General features: G+C 36.4%; 1 protein-coding gene across 4 annotated transcripts in view; it reads left to right on the forward strand.

Moving 5' to 3' along the window:
- SMARCA2 (SWI/SNF related, matrix associated, actin dependent regulator of chromatin, subfamily a, member 2) overlaps positions 1-20,290 on the forward strand; it is a 121,750-nt gene that overhangs the window by 58,573 nt on the left and 42,887 nt on the right. For all 4 annotated transcript variants that reach the window (XM_044446805.1, XM_044446807.1, XM_044446806.1 and 1 more), the window contains 11 exons: positions 139-286; positions 2,120-2,283; positions 4,310-4,376; positions 5,234-5,344; positions 9,582-9,824; positions 10,032-10,145; positions 10,960-11,067; positions 12,218-12,304; positions 15,102-15,148; positions 15,864-16,030; positions 19,424-19,587. In XM_044446805.1, coding sequence (XP_044302740.1) covers positions 139-286; positions 2,120-2,283; positions 4,310-4,376; positions 5,234-5,344; positions 9,582-9,824; positions 10,032-10,145; positions 10,960-11,067; positions 12,218-12,304; positions 15,102-15,148; positions 15,864-16,030; positions 19,424-19,587 — 1,420 coding nt within the window. The remainder of the gene's footprint in view (positions 1-138; positions 287-2,119; positions 2,284-4,309; positions 4,377-5,233; positions 5,345-9,581; positions 9,825-10,031; positions 10,146-10,959; positions 11,068-12,217; positions 12,305-15,101; positions 15,149-15,863; positions 16,031-19,423; positions 19,588-20,290) is intronic.

Genomic DNA, 20,290 nt, shown 5'->3' on the forward strand with positions numbered 1-20,290 from the left:
ATTTGGAAGGTAGAAAAAGCAAAGCAGACCATTTGTTTATTGTTATTTCTGCAATTGATTGTTGTATGCATGTGTAAGAACTAAGACTGCAAAGTAATTAGCAAGAGTAAAGTTAAAAGTGCCTTTGTTGATTTCTAGGACAGCCAAACAAGATGTGGATGATGAATACAGTATGCAGTACAGTGCTAGAGGGTCTCAGTCCTACTATACAGTGGCTCATGCAATTTCTGAAAGGGTGGAGAAGCAGTCTACTCTTCTTATTAATGGCACATTAAAACATTATCAGGTAAGCATGGTTGCATTTACAATATAAATCCTTTCAGTGGATCTTTAACACAGAATTTCTTAAACTACGCCACATTCTCCTTAGAATCAAGGTGTTTCATTCCCACCAGATAATTAACATTAATGTTCTTGGTTTAGTTCTTGAATGGATGCTTTAAAAGGCATAGCATATTCTATCTCTTTTGCCATTGAATTGGCTGGTTCCTCACATAACACAAAGAGTGCTACCTCTTGATAGGTCTCAAGTAATTTTCTTATTTACACTGCAAGACTTGCTATGACAACATTTGAGAACTCATTGCCTCAGAGTTCTCCACTAAGCTGGAAAAATTTCAGGTACATTCAATTCATAGCTGTTGCAGGGATGGGAGCTCTTAATTCTTGATTGGTTAGTATACCAGAAAGCTATAGAAAGTCATTCTCAAGTTTTGATATTGCTAAGTATTAGAAGAATACATTCTTTCCTAAATACATCATGACAGTATTGCATCCTTAACAATCTTTGATTTGGATGAGACATAATGCGAGCTTTTTGCAAATCATGGTTTTAAATAGTTTGAAAGAGACATGCCCTTTCTTCTTACTACAACATAAGAGCAGTGATAGATTAGGCTAGAAACCTATTTAGCCCAGCATTCTGTTTGCATAGTAGCCAACCTATAAGAAGGACCCCCTCACACACACACACACAAAAGAAAAAGAAAACAAGGACATGAGCACAATTAGAGCCTGTTCTTACTTATATTGCACTTATTCAGAGGCTGGCTACCTCCGATGCTGAAGGTAATATGTAGTCATAAGGACTAGTTGCCATTAATAGCCTTGCCTTATCCTGTGTGTGTGCTCTTTTGTTAGTCCTAACCATGGTTTAGTGTTAGATCTGCATCAATATTAATGATGGTTAATGATCATTAGGTTCCTCTCTTAAGCATCCTTGCACACCTGTCATGTGCAAGGATGACATGCCATGCTGGTGAAGATGGGAGCCCTGGGTAAAACTGGTGCAGATTAATGCTTAGTAATTTTAATTTAATTAGTTTAAATGTCATAATTGGAGGACTGGAATACAGGAAGCTGCCTTAAACCAAGTTAGACCAGTCTAGGCTATTCTGGGTCAAACCCTAGTTGGCAATGGCTGTCCAGGTTTTCAGAGAGTGATCTTACCAAGGGTTAAACCTAGGATATTATGCATGCAAAACATACTATTTACTTAACTCTCCACATGTTCCTATGGATGGCTTCCAATTTGCAAACCATAGTTAATTTACACGGAACCTCCAAAATGTATTTTTCAATATTCCAGATGTCTCCTGTTTCTCTTTAGCTCTTCTGCTGATTAAAAGTTAACAATTTAGTAAATTTCTATCTTGCTACCAGTATTAAATTCATTCTGCAGTCTGTTAATTTCTTCCCAAAGAATACTCAGGAATAGTTTTGTTGTCATGAATAGGTGGTGGTTAGGTAATGCATCTTTCCGAAATTAAAGCAAGAAATATATAGGTCCATGGAAATAAAATTCAAGGCACATATAGACAGTTAAAATCCTGAAGTGGGTCAACTGTTAAGATCCTGAAGTGGGTCATACTATGAAAAGCATTAATCTTTAGTACTGTGCCCAAATCAGTCAATTTTGGGAGCAAAGGCATTCTAAGCATTGGCCTACATAACAGTGCTGAATCTTGTGTAGGCAATTTTGTGGCTCCTTTTTCATTGTGCTGCTCAACTAGCACATCCTCTTCTGAGGAGCACACAGCACTAAAGCAGAAATGGTAAAATCAAAATGTTACTGTATGCACAAATACTGAATAACTGAGGTGATTCTCCTGCATTTCAGATCCAGGGCCTGGAATGGATGGTTTCCCTATATAATAACAATTTGAATGGGATTTTAGCTGATGAAATGGGACTAGGGAAGACCATACAGACGATTGCACTGATCACTTACCTGATGGAGCACAAAAGGCTCAATGGCCCCTATCTCATCATTGTTCCCCTCTCGTAAGTAGATGAACTTCTAATGATATTTTTCTGTGCTATGCAGATTCTCTCATTAACAACATCTCCTCCCCTCCCCCTCCCTGTCTTTTTTAACACTTAATAGCTAGATGACTGTAGGACTGTGCTGACTATGTCCCCTGGATTTATTCTTTCATTGCCTTCCCTTCTTCTCACATAGATTGTCTGGGATGGGGGAACAGATGGCTGCTAAAAGCATTTAGTAGTCAAGATAGTGACTATTTCATAGCCACTATAGCTTGTCCTTTTGATTTACAAGACCGAAAACTATATTTTCCTTAACCAATTGGCATGTATAACATTTAACTTCAATTTCAGATTGAATGTCTTGCAGCTGTAAGAGCTTTAAAAAGGCAACTCCTAAACAGCATCCAACAAAATATGACGACTTTGTGTGTTCATAATTTTTATCTTCTTTGGTTGAAGTACTTTGTTTTTTTGTTTTTACCCACTAACTCATCAGCTTCATTTGCAATTATTTCAGAGCTTCATTTGATATTAGATTTTAAATAAACAGCAACACCAGGTTGCTTGAATCTTTTCCTGGTGTTTGCAAGAGGAAATATTATTCTTGGAAAAAATGAACTTTAAAAAGACTATTATTTCTGTTAAGGCCTATGATTTGCTTTGTAACTCAGATGTGTATTTATACAGATGTTTTGTGGTTGTTCATATGATAAAGTATTCTGCAGATTCCTCTATCAAAAGTATAGGATCAGATTCTGTATTAGAATAATTAACTGCCAGAAAATCGTACCAGAATGTATTGTGGCTGTGGTGTTCGGATTATCGGGCAGCTAGATATATTTTTAATTCACACATATGGTGTAGAGAGAGCAGTGAAATAGCAAGCTGAATGTCTTTGAAAACAAAAGGGGGAGCATGAAGAGGAAAATGAACTATGTCATCTCCCAAGCCTCATTCATTTCTTTTAACATAACTAGAGATTGCAGGGAGGGGGGATGCATTAGGCCTGCATTTTAATACGAAGTGACCTAATTTGTACTCCCCAAACCAATACATGAACTAGAATGCAGATCCTTGGTTGTTGTACTTTTCTGAATTTTGGGACACAGCTCTGCAAGAAAAAAGGCATATATAGATGTGCACAGTAGGGCAAATGCATTAAAAATGTGTATGTTAAGGAAAATCTCACACAGAAAGGAATATATTAGAGAAAATTGCTTGCTAATAATGTGTATATTGCAGAAATACATACAAAAATGAATGGGAATGTTTATTTGTGTGTCTTGCAAATGGATGCAGAAACAAGATAGAGTGAATTTGTGTTGGAAAAAAATGCAAACATAGAAAACAAAACCGACAGATTGGTCCATCTCTATTTCTGTACTTTTCCTATTTTTCCAAGGTGTTCCATTCATAAGTATCAGGGCTAAGATCATGGTTCTGTATAAAAATGAAACCTATGAATGTGTGTCATAGCTTGTGTTCCTCTGATTCTGTTCCTCTGACATTATTTAAAAAAGAAGATACATATGCGCAACAGCATTTCCATTGTCTGTCATTAGAAGAGTGCTTGGAAGCAAGGATCTAGGTGTAAAAATAAACCTTAAGTTTGTAATTATATGCCTACTACACTATCTCTTCTTTCAACTTTATGAACAAGTGCTTTAATTTAAATCCAGGCTCAGATTCACAAAACCGATCCCTCTTCAGCAAAACACCTAAATATATTCAAATAGTTTGATTAAAATTGGACAAGTTTATGCATGCATATAACAGCTTTGGAGAAAGAGGATGGAGTCTTTGAGTAGAAAACCAGACAGCATTTTCTTTCATGAATAGAAAAGCTGTTCCTGTAGCTCCTCCCCGCCCCCACATTCATATGACCATGTAGACTACGTTTCATTCTGCTTTTCATTTTAAAGATTAAAAATAAGCTGGTGACTATTTTTCCATTTTTTCCCATTCCTGTTGTCCAAATTGAAATTCTGAGTTCTACATGTATTGGAAAATATGCTTGAATAATCTTTAATCTTTTCTATAGGACTTTATCCAATTGGACATACGAATTTGACAAATGGGCACCTTCTGTGGTGAAAATTTCTTACAAGGTTTGGCTATCTTGTGTATATATGAATGTAATGTTGGCAGTGTATATTTCTTTCCATTTTTCATGATCATCTAGTAACAATTTAATTATAAAGTTTTGCTATTGCCTAATCAGTATGCATGTTTGTAATAGAGCACAAATCTACATAGTGAAAAGTGATAAGATAATACACAAATGCAATAAGTAGTTATCTGTGCTTATATTCCAAAGTATTCTGATGGGAGTAATATATAGATGACAAATAATGTATATTTGTGTATTCCTGTATTATTTATTTATAGCATTTCAATCTCCCCCCCCCCCCCCTTATCAGAGATTTCAAGGCAGGGTTTTTTTTTTTTTTTAGCAATGAATTAGTTTTCCTCTGGATTAACTTAGCTACAGGCATTGTTATGAAGGCTAGCATAAAGGATAGGGGCACATGACTGCCTGCGACTCAAGACATGTCTGAGCTGTTCTTTTTCAGTCGTCAGTTTTAGAGAGTATCTGGCTGGTCCCCCTGCACTGTTAAGGGTCTGCTGATCCAGCAGTGGCTTTTATGAGTGGAACAGGAGCGGTAGGGGACAGTGGATGATAAAACTGCTAGGGAGAGGGGGAATCCCTGAAAATTGCCTGTCTACACATTCTGCTGATGAAAATCACCACTGGATTGAAGAGCCTTCCCTCAGCAGAGGAACACCAGTTGGATACAACCAATTATAATTTATTTTCTCTTCAGCTTCCTCTGCAAAAAGGATTTGAATTGTAATCATTGCGTTAGCCACAATTGGTTGTGCATTTCAATGCAGGACATGGATATCCTTGTTTTAGTAAACTATAATTAGAAATCATGGTTCTTTTCTTTCTCTCCTCTTTCAGGGTACACCTGCTATGCGCCGATCACTTGTTCCTCAGCTTCGTAGTGGAAAATTTAATGTTCTTTTGACTACTTATGAGTACATAATAAAGGACAAACATATTCTTGCTAAGGTAATACTACATTTCAGACCCTTCTTAATGACAAGTTTCTTCCCCTTCTCCCAAATAGATAGAATTATACTGAGCAAAGACAGTCTGGGCACAGTGTCCCCGATCGTAGTTGTTTTTAAAAATGGCTTCCATGATTTTCTTTGTCTGAAATGAGGAATTTGGCCTTTTTTCCCCCCAACTCATTCATGGTCTCCTCTCCTATCGTGGTACTTTCAGGACCGTAGATGGGAAAATGGTTTTGCTACCTGTGGATCCCATCAATACTTCACAGCCATCTCACTGTGGAGAAGCATAGCCATCTCTACATCATTCTGCCTAATAACATTTATCCTGGAACCCTGCTATTCCATTTTTATCTACAGCTCTTCTGTAGTTCTTTGTTTCTGAGGGGAGGTGAATATGGTTATAAAAGGAACCAGGCTGTGTAGTCTCTTTTTTGGATGTGGAAAGATAATAAAGGCTGGACTAAAACCTGTTATATTCATTTTCATTTGTCCACTAAAATCCAATAGCTCAAAATCACTGCTTTGATCTAAATAGCTGAATAGCTAATAGACTCTAAAATGTAGGGACTAATCTTTGGAAACTGTTTTTTCAGTGGTAGTCAAGGTATTTAGGTAATGGGGCTCACTTTGAATTGTTATATGTAACTGCAGTCTCACTCATCAAACCTCAGAGCATGCTAATGTCTTAATGAAATTTCACATGCTTCCTATAGTCACCTTTTGAAAAAGTTACTTTTACTTTTCTTTTTTCACTATTTTATTATATATCTTGAAATTAAAGCCAAAGCCAAATTAAAGAAAAAAATTAAAGGGAAAAAGAAAATGTTTCAATCTTCTTACAGGAAACTTAAATAAATCTATTACAATTATTACATGAATACTATATAACTCTGTATGTTTTTACATATAGCAAGACATTAGAGATAATTATGTATAAACAAAGGCATCCAAATATTCATATATTTGTCCATTCATAAATTGTGCTTCAAAGTCACCCATTTAAAATTTTCTTCAAGTTCTCCACACATTGTGTTATAGCAGATTGCTGTTTATCCTTTCAGTGCTGTAATATTAGTTGTTTGACTATCAAAGGGGCATGGAAAATCCATTTGTATCAATTGTGCATTAAAATCCAAGTAACAGGTAGTTAATTAAGAACATATCTGTAATATTAGAGAACTCTCCACCACAAAATTGATCTTCCTTCTCACAAAAGGAAGCAGTCCAGCCACCGAAGTAGAGAAGTATTAGCTGTATTGCACTTCCAGTGATCAGCCATTTTAATTAGGCCTTTGTTGAAAAGACAGTGTTGCTCCACTATACTCAAAGCATCCATTTTTGCTGAATTAATGTAACCTAAAACCCACTATCCCTTTCACAATAGATGCCAGCAAAGTTGATTGAATAAAACCGGATGCTCCCAAATCATCAATCCATTCTTGCTTGAGAGTCAGGCTACCATATTTGTTCACTGGTAGCACATATTTATACATATGAATTATGGACTATTCAGCCTTGATCAATACTCCTAATAACAAGAGGGGCTCTGAAGTTGCAAAAGCAGCAGGACCAAACCTTGATTTTAACAAGTGTTTTATTTGCATATATTGTCATTCAGCTGTAGCTGGAAAAAAGCATATGAAATCTGTAAAACAGAAAATGGTTAGTAGTTATTATTGGGACCTACAAGCTGATATTAGTATAAATCAGTTTATCTGTCCAAGTATGCCAGACACGTGTTTTCATTATCAACTTTTAAGGCTTGGTTTCCCAGTAAGGTTAATTTTGCATTCAAAAAATCAATTAACCCACAATTGGCATGTGTTATACCTCTCAAAATTGATAAGGGAGAAAAGTCCAATCTGAATGGAAAATACCAAAATAATAGTACAAATCAACCGATAAGCACAATGACATAAAGAAAGCTCATGAAAGCTGAGTTTACCCTCTTTAATGGAAAGCTGCATCATTTTTGAAGATATTCATGGTGAAATGAAACCCTATGCGAATTTAAAAAGTGAAGCATTAAGTTCCTGAAAACAGTTGCCAATATTTCTGAAAATATGTAAAGAAATGGCATGTAGAACATACACAATTTGAGGTATTAAATTCATTTTTCAAGTATTTATCTTACCGCATAGACTTAACCTTAAAGATGTCCATCTATCAGTGTCCTGTGAAATTTCATTAATCAATTTTAATACATTTTAGCTTAATCATTTGAGGTATATCTCTAGACAGAAGTATCCCCAAGTATTCTCTGGGCAGTTTCTTGGTTTCCAGTTATCTAGCACAGCATGGGGTACAATATCGCTAAATGATATCAACTCAGACTTTGACCAGTTAATACAGTAGCCAGATAAATATCCAAAATTCTTAACTGTCTATTTCAAAGCTGGAGCAGATGACTGGACATGCAAATAAAGAAACACCATCATAAATAAAAAGTTTAAATTCCAAGGGATTATGCATGGATCCATGGAAGTTAGGGTTTTGTCAGCACTTGCCAGGGACTCCAAGCATATATCAAATATTGATGAACACTCCTATGTGGTACCTCTCTTAAGTAATAAAAATACAAATCTGGCCCTGACTCAAGCTGTTGAGGTTGAATATAAAATTCAAAACATAAAATTTTAACATATTTCTGAAATTTTTCAAAGAAACCAAAATGTATGACTGTAGTAAAAATGTTCAGTAATTTTTATCAAAGGCATTCTCTGCATATAGAAAAATAATGACAGATGAATCTGTTCTACATATATTTGATGCAATCAGATCAACAACCAAGCCAAGATTTTTAGCACTCTGTTTTTAATGAACCCCCCAATGCGGTTGTACTAACATTGTATGAATTTTTTGTAGTCTATCAGCCAAAATTGTGGTTAATATTTTTATATCAATATTCATCAATTAAATAGGTCAGTAATTAGTACAATAAATGTAATGTCTGTTGGGTTTAGAAATATCTCTAATATAGGCATCATTAAGTGCTGATGAAAGAGTACTTGATCCACAGATACAATTATACAGACAAGGAAGCTTAGGAACTAGAAAATCAGGAAATGCTTTATATCACATCACTCAGTTGGAAGACCTATTTTCATATTAGTCACTATTTTCATTATTTCTTCAATATGCAAAGGTGCCATTAAAGACTGTCACTAGATATTTCACAACTTCTATTCAACTAAAGAAAATTTTAAGAATTGGAGATTTATGGTTTCAGCATGAGTGTATATCTTGCCACTATTAGTTTGTTTTAAGACAGTCATACTGGATGAATGGTTAATATCCCAGTAAGATTTTGCCCCCATCTGCTTAAATAACAAAAACATCAAAATATTATTTTGTAATTATTTAAGCAGATGGGTGAAAAAATATTTTCTGCTGTGAAAAAATATTGCTCCATTCATATTTAATGTTCTGCATCCTTTGATAAAATTGTGCAATTGGAAAGGTGGTAAATGGAACCATAAAGATTTTTAAACATTTCACATACAGTTATTTGTTGCATGTGTAAATATGAGAGGCGATTAATTTAACTCCAGATGAAAACTTAATTAGTTTCCCATTGAGTGAAGCAAAGGTGGATTGTACCCTTATTAATAGACCTTTCCAATCCAAGTCTCTTGTTAGTTTCTTAATACTTTTTCTGAATTAAAATAGACAGTGCAGATTACCGGACATATACAAAATTTTAATGTTTATTTGGAGCTAGACTACTTAAATACAAACAGTTTTGGTTTGCAAAGATTTTTATCATTACTGTCATCATCCATAGCAGCAGCAGCATCTAATTTTCAGTGTGTTAAATGGCTTTGAGTTTCAACAGTTGCTCTGATGCTGTTGTTGTGGGAGCTAACATGTCTTGGGATGACATGCATTTTAATTTCATCTGTGGTTTTCTAGTATCACAAAGTATAAACAAATGATTCCAACTTTTCAGTATTTTTAGCATGTCTGCTATGTTTTTAAACCTAAAGAATTAAAACATTATTAAGGGTATGGATAATTACTGGTTCCCTCAAAGTTATACATAATTTAAAAAAGTAGCATAATGGAAAAAGCTGTGACAAATTATTATTTTTTAAACACTATTAAGATCTATCAAAGGCCCCACCAAACAGTGCAGATGTTACAGCCTATATAAAACACAGTAGGTATAGAGCCAACCTTCTTTAGAAAATACGGAGTTGAGTTTATTGTTAACTGTTTTTCTGTTTTCCTAGATTCGATGGAAGTATATGATTGTAGATGAAGGCCATCGAATGAAGAATCATCATTGCAAGCTTACTCAGGTGTTGAATACTCATTATGTAGCCCCAAGAAGGATTCTCTTGACTGGAACTCCACTGCAGAACAAACTGCCAGAACTTTGGGCTCTCCTCAATTTCCTCCTTCCAACCATTTTCAAGAGTTGCAGCACCTTTGAACAGTGGTTCAATGCCCCATTTGCCATGACCGGAGAAAGGGTACTAGGCTACTTTATTTAAATTTAAGTGTGCAGAGATTACATTAAAAACAATGTATTTCATAGAGGTGGCTGTAGCCATGTTCGTATTTCAATATAATACTATTGCATCTTTAAATTCTCAGTATAAATCTATATATACTAAAATAATGAGTTTTCATATTCTTTTAAAAGGACACATCATTTCTTTTTCATGATCATTCTTCAGGTGGATCTTAATGAAGAAGAAACAATTCTGATTATCCGGCGTCTCCACAAAGTTCTGCGACCCTTCTTGCTAAGGAGATTGAAGAAAGAGGTTGAATCTCAGCTACCAGAAAAGGTTTGTATAGGGAAGGCATCTCTGTAGTTTTCTATGATGCTGTAAAAGTGTCCAGCAGACATGTGATTCTTAGGTCTTATTTGCAACAATTTGCTGGGTCAAATGGCAACACATTCTGGTTTAACTAATCATAACTTTATGCTGTTTAATCCACTAACAACTCAGAGAACGCAGTGATAGAGGTCTAGATCCAGGTTCAGGGCAAGATCTGGGTCTCTGCTTTGTGAGTGATTGGGAAACCATACTATTCACTTGTAAAATAACTTATTTACAATAATTGTTTTGGTTTCTATGGTTGTTGCAATACAATGTGGCATTTGTCCATCTTTTGGTTACCTACCTCTGGATTCCCTTTGCACTGGTACAGAGTTAAAAGCTGATCAATGTAGTTACTCTAAATTATTTTCTAATTTTTAAAATATTTAAAATTTTTAAAATATCAGACACCTGACTATTGATTGTACTTCAGGCAATATACAATAGTAATTCACCTCATCATCAAAATCTGTCAGAGCCCAGACAATTCTAACTGTCAAGGTTCTTTAGAAGGTATCTTATGTGCAGTAATGAAATTGATCCTTTTCTTTATTATTGGCTCTGTAATCAGGCTTTTAGGGACAGCATGAAAGTGAAGCAAAGCCTGATTACAGGACCCAGCTTTGTCTAGATTAACCAAACCATTGTCAGCAGTAAAGGGTTTACAAATCAAACAAAAGTATAAAAGCCAAGAATATTAGCAAACATGGGACCTTGATTATAATACTGAGAAATTTTGAAAACTCTGGATTATTGTTTGCTTGTTTTTTCATACTAGGTTGAATATGTGATAAAGTGTGATATGTCTGCACTTCAGAAGATTCTCTACCGTCACATGCAAGCCAAGGGAATCCTGCTTACTGATGGCTCTGAGAAAGACAAGAAGGTGAGAAGATTTTTAGCATGTAGGATAGGATACATATTTTCAGACTTTTGTCAAATAAACCTTTTCTAATCCAGAGGGTTGATCCTTCTCAAGTGTGACTTAAGAGAAGACAAAAGTAACATGGCAGAAACATTGCATTACATCCCAACCGCAGGTTGTCACAAATAGGTGACATTGAAAGGATGCAACATGAGGTGCTTAAAATCTCCATGTCTTAGGGAAACTAACACTGTTAATTAATACAAATAGGAAGCTATCCATGTTATATCATTTGGGTCTTCAAAACAGATATATAATAGGGGGCATAAACAATATTTTTTGGGCCTTTCAACAGCAGGGCCAACTCAGTTCCTCATTGCTGACCTTCTGAAAACTGGAAAAGTAATTTTTAGGAAGGCATTTTGTATATTTTTACTTTGTCTCAGTCTTTTGAATATTAAGAGTGCAATTCTATGGTATTGCTGCTCGTTCCCTAACCCATATAAGCCCTGGCAGGCAGTGTGGGAGGAGCCAAGGTGTGTTTCCCTCCTGTTCTTGCATATTTGACAAGAAGGGCCTCTGAGGTGACTTACCTCCCTGAGGTTATGGATGAAAATGGAGAGGTTTGTGAAACCATCAGATCCACTTCTCTCTTTCCCTGCACACCATTTTACTCACTTTTCTTCCCCCCGACTTTCCGACCTTAGAAGAGGAGCTACTGCAGCTCTTTCCATGACAGGGGTGATGGTAAATTCTTGCTTGGATTTTCACTGCACAAGGTTGTGTGTATATCCACAGCCTCAGGAAGTGGGTGAGAGAGATTTGTAATCATTTACGGCCCTTGCAGTGTCCTCTCAGCCCTTGCAGTGTCTTCTCAGGAACCATAAAATTGCTTTGTTACATCCTTGATTGTTGCATTGTGGGATTCTGCTGCCGTTTCCATGTTTTAATGTTTAGTGTTTCTTGAAAGGATGCTTTTAATTGTTGAAGTTCTGATGCCTTAAAAGTTGTTTAGCTGCTTTGAAAATCTAACAGATTAGATTTCTAATAGATGGGATATATGCATTTTAAAATAAGGAAATATTTGGTGATACAAATATTGTGGTGTGTGGACACATGCCTTTCAGAATTTTCACTTGAATTCATGACTACTCTCTTGTTACCTCCTCAGGGGAAAGGAGGAGCCAAAACTCTTATGAATACCATCATGCAGTTGCGAAAAATATGCAATCACCCTTATATGTTTCAACATATTGAGGTAGATCAATCATGTGTTTTTTTGTTTTCTTGGAGGGTAATGTGATCGAGGGTAAGCCTGTGGTGTTTTAGCCCAAACAGAAGGTGTCCTTTGGCAAGAATCTCTGACACACATGCAGAAAGGGACCTCTTTCAGTGACTTTCTGAGGATGTGTGAACAGGGGCAACAGTGTTAATCCACTGTATATGGGGGAAGAAGGAAACTTGTCTCCGTGTCACCAAAGCAATGGAGTAATAAATTTCCATTGCTTTAAAGTTCCTGTCTGTCTTAAATTGTGTTTCCACTTTTGAGATCCTTTGCAAATCAAGCCATTTTATTTCATTAAAATAGCCAAAAGCTGTTAAATATTGTACATCTTTCTTTCAAGAATCTACAACAATGGCATTGGAAATAGGTGTTTGGGATAGGTTTAACAGCCTGTGTGTGAATGTGACATCACAATTTTTCAGTGATTTAAGTCATTCACTTGGTGATACATTCTGCTTTGCCAACAAAAGCCACATTACCAAATGAATTAAGGTACCAAATGAATTAAGGCTGCTAAACAACTCAGTGGGCATATAGTGAGATTCTCACTTGGGCCTGCTTGATGTGTCAAATGCATGTTAACGATCAAGGATGCAGCTGTCTAGGCTAGCCCTGCATTTCTTCTTGGTAGCTCCTTTTACTAATGCACCACCCACAAAGCTTCAGCTGTGAACCAGTTTAGAAATGATGAAGATGAAACAAAATGTACTTGTCAGGTCCCAGGTGTAGGTGGCAGGTGTGTCTGACTGGAATCACAGGAGGTGGAAGTGAATGGAGATCTTGGCATTAATAGAGTATGGCCAGAGGTAAAGGCAATGGCAGGAATGAGCAATAACCATCAAGACATAGCAAGACTAAAAGCAAAGACCGATTTGGGAACAAATAAGGTGCAGATACCCAGCAAGACTTGGAAGTTTACTTATCTATCTATCTATTTCTTTGGAATATATCTACCCCATCCAATCACTATGCGTCTGGATGGCTTACAACAAAATTCCATAAATACAACACTACAAAATATCATATAATACCCCAAACAATAATAATACTAATAAAACTAATAACCCACAACTGAAGTAAAACAAAATTATTTTTTTAAACATTAAATTACTGGGTGACTAAAACGGTTTCGGAGGTGAAGGCAGAGCCAGGAACAAACAAGGTCAGATCCTGGCAGGTCCAGAAGCAAAGACATAGTCAGGTGCTGACAGGAGCAAGACAAAACCAGAGGTGAAGGCCAGGATAAGGTACCTGGCGAGGCAGGGTCAGACCAGAGGCAAGAGCAGAGTCAGGAGCAGGCAGGAGTCAAGGAATGGTTGAAGGCAAGACTGGAGGAAGGATCAGGAACACAAAGCACCCACCACAAACACTCATGTTGCTGTGGCAAAACACAGCAGTGCAGAGGAGCCTTCTTTAGAGCCTTCCAGCTGCACTGCATGTTCACATGGAGTCCGATTTTTTCAAGTTTACTCCTGGTTCTGCAGGCACTTGCATTTGCACTGTGAACCATGCAGTAGGTCCTGACAATAACTGACAGGCTTCTCCAGGCTTGTGGCGTCCAGATATTTTGGATTTCAGTTTCTTCAGCCTCAGCCAGCATGGCAATAATGGGGCATGAAGTTGTAGTCCCGACTTCCCATCTGGAGGGTATCAAGCTGGGGAAGGGTGTAATATAGTATGCAGAAAGGGCTTGTCAAATGGTTGATAATTTTTTTTAAACCACTAATTGTGCATTGTTGCAGCTGTAATCCTTCTTTAACTCAAATGTTAATCTTATGTTAATACTTTATTCATGTGAGCTCAGCAGTATTACTACTACCCAAATATATTTTATCCCGTTACTTTACTTTGAGAACAATGCAAAATTCATCTCAATATTGATCCAACATAGATTAGAATCATAGAACAATAGGAAAAGTTTATTTTGGGTGATGCCTAAATATTTTCCTGCAGTCAAATTCTTGGCCCTTTTCAAGAAGCTTATTGTATTGTTCCACACAGTGTGACACAGAAGATTTTTCAGTTTCTTCCACCCCAATTAAAAAAGCCCCTTTCATAAACATTTGAGAAGATATAGTGACTGCATTTGCAAATAACGATGAACAAAAAATGTTGGCTTATCCTCATTTAGTGCAATTTGTGTGCTCTCACTTTGCTCAAGATGGTGTAACCAACAAGAAATAGCAAGTGTTTGTATCTCATAAATTCTAGCTTTTTTGGAACAACAAATCAAGAGCCCTGGTTTTAGATGCCACATGAAACTTTCCTTTTCTTGTCTATTTTGACTGTTCATGTGAAGCAAGGGCAAAGTGGGAGTGAACAAGCTATGTGAACCAGCACACTTTTTTTTCACAAAAAAACCCCAGGATAACTCAGTAATTCTGGTTTACTGTTATGTGTGAATGCAATCATTTAGGCAAGAGAATACTTTTGCATTAATGAACCATTCTTTTTTTTTTTTACAAGGAATATATTTATTCTATATGAAAATGTTCATACATTATTAACTTAGAATGTTGTGGCAAAGTAAGTTTTATATTAATCCCTTATTTATTAATTCAGCCTTTTTAACAATTTGCAAGCAAATTGCCAGTTAATCCACATAAAATAGCTATATTATAATGTGGTTCACGTATTCATAAGAAAAATATTATTCTTAAAATCCATTATTTTAAATATTATAACATTTGGTATACAAAGCTGTATTTAAGGTTTGTGAGCATTTTTAATTCTACTGGGTGTTAAATAATTTTCTGTTACCATTTTGCAGGAATCCTTTGCTGAACATTTGGGCTATTCAAATGGTGTCATCAATGGGTAATTCTTTTTCTGTGTACTTATCCAAGATTATTTTGTCCATTTATTAGTTACTTTTCTCAGTGTCAAGAGCAATTTGTTTATTTATTTAGAAAGCTTCTATGCCGCCCCATTTGCCGAAGCCTTGGGGCGCTCACAAAAATGAATAAATAATAACAATATAAAAACAATATAATTGGAGACATCCTGGCCAAAGAAGTAAATTAAATAAATAATATTAGAAATTAAAATGACATTTTAAATAGAAAGGTTTAAATTGAGTTTAAATTTATTCTCTAATACCATCTAGAGCAGGGGTGGACAAAAAGTAGATCTCCAGATATGTTGTACTTCAACTCCCAACATTTTTGATCCTATATAGGCAGACTTTTGGAACTTGAACTACAAAACATCTGAAGACAGACCTTCCTCCTACCTTTTCTGTAGTGTATAATCTGGTCAAAGGATAGGCAAAAGTAGTCCCAACAGGCACCAGTGCACTTGCCTCTTTAAAGTTAAATGGACACAATTTTTTTTTTTACTCAGAAGTGAGATCACTATGAAATAAATTAATGCTGGTGCTGAAAATTGTGCATGTAAAGGAGCTGTCCTGAATGTTGTGGATCAGATCTCACATCTGTCTTATACTCAAACTTTTGGACAAGTTACTTGTCTCTTTAGGCTTCTCATAAGCACAATTGTAGCATTGCTGAATACAATGTTTATTTCTTCACAGAGCCGAGCTTTATCGAGCCTCAGGGAAGTTTGAGCTACTTGACCGAATTCTCCCAAAGTTGCGAGCCACTAACCACCGTGTGCTTCTTTTCTGTCAAATGACATCACTCATGACTATTATGGAGGACTATTTTGCCTTTCGAAACTTTGCATACCTACGGCTTGATGGTAATGTCCAAGATGAAAGAAGCTCAGGAAATAAATTGCAGCATAGGGTAGTCATTGACCCTGTTGTATTTAGTCAGGTGCCTCCATCTCTCAAATACCTGTTTCTCCCCACTAGTTGCCAACTAATGGTCTGGGACAGAGAGGTGCTTTCCCTTTTATGCACTGGTGATATAGCACTAATGGCATAGAATGGTTACAACTGTAAAGTTTCACTTAAGTCACTTTTTCAAATCTCACCTCTGTCATGAACTCATGAAATGCAGTTTTGGCAAGCTCCCCTTTCTGCATTCTGGAGGAAATACTGACCTACTTTGCTATGGTGGTGTTGTCACCATTACTGAAATGAATATTTTGAACATGTGAAAATGCTATATAAATATTAAGTATTCCTTCTATTGTATCACTTTTAGGGTGTATTTACAAAATGCTAATCTGGAAGAAGTCCTTTGCCGATGTAGAATTGTCTTTTCATAGTCCTTCATGCAGTACAGCTGAGTTTTAGTTTCAGACAGGTTTTCCAAATGATATTATAGAGTTAAGTTAAAACAGTATGCTCAGTTCAGAAAAAGTCCATTATGGAAAGAACATTCATTTGAATATCTCTCTGAGCTGGCCCAATTCAGTTTCTTCTGAAAAGCATGTAACAGTTCAATCCTTAACACTAATGATTTGTTCCCTTGAACAAGATTTTTTGTTTGTGAATTTAACTGCTGAAGCCTGATCAATTTCAATAGAACTAATTTACTTTCAAAATCTATTTTAGCAGTAGATGGTGCCTAGATATTTTTCCTAAAATGACATGAGAGGCTTAATTAATCAGTGTTGGCGAAATGTTTTATAGTTCTTAAAGTAGTGCTCTTGTAGAAATACGGTATTTAAATATGATTTTAAAAATTAATCATATGAATTGCATGGCTGTTTATTTTTCTCTTGGGATGAGTTATTTAACTAAAGGGACTTTTTTGTTCTGAATATAGATAGAGTTCATTTAATTTCTGCAACATTTTCTCCCTGTATCCTTAACAATAATCACCTTCAGTTTCTAACTGAAATTGAAATACTGCTTTTTCATCTTCCTTCAGTAGCAAATGTATATTTTGGAGGAATATGGGAGAGATTTCGTGACCTCCAGACATTGTCTGGGGGAATCACAGGATACTTTGGATTCCCATCTCCAACATGAGAAACAGCACTTCAACAAAGATTCTAATTCTCGCTCCCACTCATAGTTGGTGAGGAAAGAACCATACCAATTCAGATAAAAGTTAAGAGGAAGTAGAGTGGGGGAGGAGACCTGAATGGCCAGAATGGAAAAATGCTCCAAAATGAAGATGCTCCAGCCTCCTTTCCTACTTCTCTATTGTCATTAGTCAAAAATGTCTGTGAAGCAGGAATGCAAAGCAGAAAGAATGGGCGAGCAGAGATTACCCCTTGCTTTGCTGTGGATGAAGGTGACCTTTCCAATTCAGAAGTTCATGCTCTTCTTGATAGGATTACACCCTGCATTAAGCAAAACAAAATACTTCTGGAAAAAGTAACAGTTTTGGCCTAGTGGAGATCCATTGGTTTCTGATAACTACTAATAGATGGCTTACATTGGAGATCACGCTGTGGGATGAGAGTGCAACACTGTTAATTCCCTTCAGTCATCTTTGCTCTGCACTGCCTTTTTTGAGGACAGCAGTTGTTCCCATCTGCAAAAAATGGGCTTTAAAAAGACCCCAAACTATAAAGAATTAGAAAAAGGAACTCCTCATTCTCTTTTTCCCTTAAGATGTTTATAACATGTGCTCTAAACATGTGCACTCAGCAGGGGGTTGGACCCAGTAGCCTTCTTGGCCCCTTCCAACTCCACTATTCTATGATTCTATGATTACTGATAGAGGTACCAAGCCAATTCTAAGCATGTTCAAAGTGGAACATGCCTCCTACTAAATAGGCTTAGTGTGGTAGCATTTAAAAGATTTTTATAAGCTCTCCTCTTCAACCATCTTTATTCAGTCATATTCTAACACTGATCTCATACTTCTTTCTGCCTATTTTTATTCATTTGGCCTTCTTTATAGAAGGTAGAAGTGCTGAGCAGTTTGTGATTGTGTAAGGCACACATTTTCAGACTTTCCATGCATTTTACTGAATTGCCTGCTTTTTTCTCTGTTTGGTTATGACTTCAGAAATGTTCTCTCCTTGATTTCACCAATAGAAATGTGTGTTCTTTGGGAGAGTCATAGATAATTATTGAACAGTGCCGGCTTTCACTCCAAAGTTCACTTTGACTTGGTAAAAGAGACCTTCATGTTTCAGTTGTGCTTTCATCTATAGCAGCTAAACCGTCTGCTTATTTCGCTTATATTCTAAGCTGAATTTCCTTAACTGTTGTTGTGAGCTGGTCCCTTCTCCCTTTTACTCCTGTTTAACAATCTCAAAATGAAATATTTGAATTGAAAATACTTAAATTGAAACTTAACTGGTTACTGAACAGTATAAACTTTAAATTGCCATCTACAAAAGTAGAGGGAGAAGCACATGAACATGTAAAGGGGTGAATCCAAACTGAAACTTCTGTGTCTCTCCCTTTCAATAAGCTTTTGGCTCCATCCTCAGGGTGGCTCTTGCTCCCTCCCCACTCCTTTGTCACAATGAATCTAGTCTGAGGAACCTGTACTGAGCAAGAGATGGGCCCCCTCATATTATGATATTTGCTTTGAAACCTTGTAATTTTAAAGATCCTGCATTACTTTAATCCATTAAAAGGTAGCAAGCAAATATATTTACATCTGCATAGTTACATGGTTTCCAAATAACAACTACGCATTGGTTGTTTAAACAATGGGTAATTGTGATTGGATGTGGGACTGAGCTGTCTCCTGACCACTTGCCCACTTCCAGTTTACAAAACATCCCAGGAATGCCTCCAAAAAAGCTCAGAGTTTTATTCTAACTTAAAGCTCTGGGTTGTTTCTCCTCAACAGCTTAGCTTTCCAGATTTGCACATCATGGCAACAAGTCATGGGAAGTATGCAGCAAACATGCTTGGTTGGGCTTAACTGTTACTACATGCAATCTGGGCTAGCATCTTTGAATGCATTACCCTTCCAACATGAACATATCCTAAAACTCTTTCAAAGCAGAACAAATATTGTGGAAAAACTTGGAAATTGATGTGTATACCTTCTGGTTATTTAAAATTCACCAGTAAGACCTTTTAACAAAGGAGTAAAGACTCCAATCCAACTGTAGTTGATCCCAACTAAGTTCAGTGTAAAGCAGTGAAAATTATCTGAGTTGTAACTGCACTATTCCAGTGGTTTCCAGGAGATATGGGGAAATTTGATAGGACACTTTGAGACACTTAGAAATGATACATACCATTTTACTGGCTTCTCTTTTCAGGAACAACAAAATCAGAGGATCGAGCCGCTCTTCTGAAGAAGTTCAATGAGCCTAATTCACAGTATTTCATCTTTCTGTTAAGCACAAGAGCAGGAGGTCTGGGTCTGAACCTTCAGGCAGCTGATACTGTCATAATTTTTGACAGTGACTGGAATCCCCATCAGGTTATTTATTGATCACTATACACTGTGTATTTGTTATATGGATTTTCTTCTCTTTCCATATTTCAAAAGTTAACAAAGGATTGTTCTCATACAAGCTTTTTGTTCTGGTTTAAATGAATGATAAGGAAAAGATGGTATGTCAGTGTATTTAGCCTCATGTGGATGGTGAAATCATCTGTGTTGAGCCCTTGGGCTGGATCCAAAAAACTTCTGAAAGTTCGTGTGGACTCATCCCCTTTGACTCACACTTTTAAAACATAGTTGCCATCCTCAAGAGATGCTTAATGTTAGTACTTCATCCGGGGTGCATGTACTTACAGAAGTGGGCAACCTGGAGATGGCCCCTAAGGCCTGAGATATGGCTGACCCTGACCCACCTCCATAGAAGATCAGAAAACTTGTTATGGAATGAATGTACACAAGGAGAATCTAAAATAATTTTTTCCTTGATGTGTAATGTAGTCTTGAACCAAGTCTAATTAGTATCAAAATATCATTGTAGCCTACTTACAGAAGCTTAAAACGTAAATAATTGGGCACCAGAATTTGATTGTTTAGACCTACAGGAGCAAACAGGTGCTGGTATGCCATGCAACTGAAACATTTAAGTAGTTTCTGAATTAGCATTATGGTCTTTAGCGTATTATCATTGTATATATAAAAATTGTGGTGGTGTTTTACTTTGAACAACCACTCTGTGACT

This window comes from Varanus komodoensis, unplaced genomic scaffold (genome assembly GCF_004798865.1).
Source record: "Varanus komodoensis strain SLA01 unplaced genomic scaffold, ASM479886v1 scaffold5, whole genome shotgun sequence".
NCBI classification, from domain to species: domain Eukaryota; kingdom Metazoa; phylum Chordata; class Lepidosauria; order Squamata; family Varanidae; genus Varanus; species Varanus komodoensis.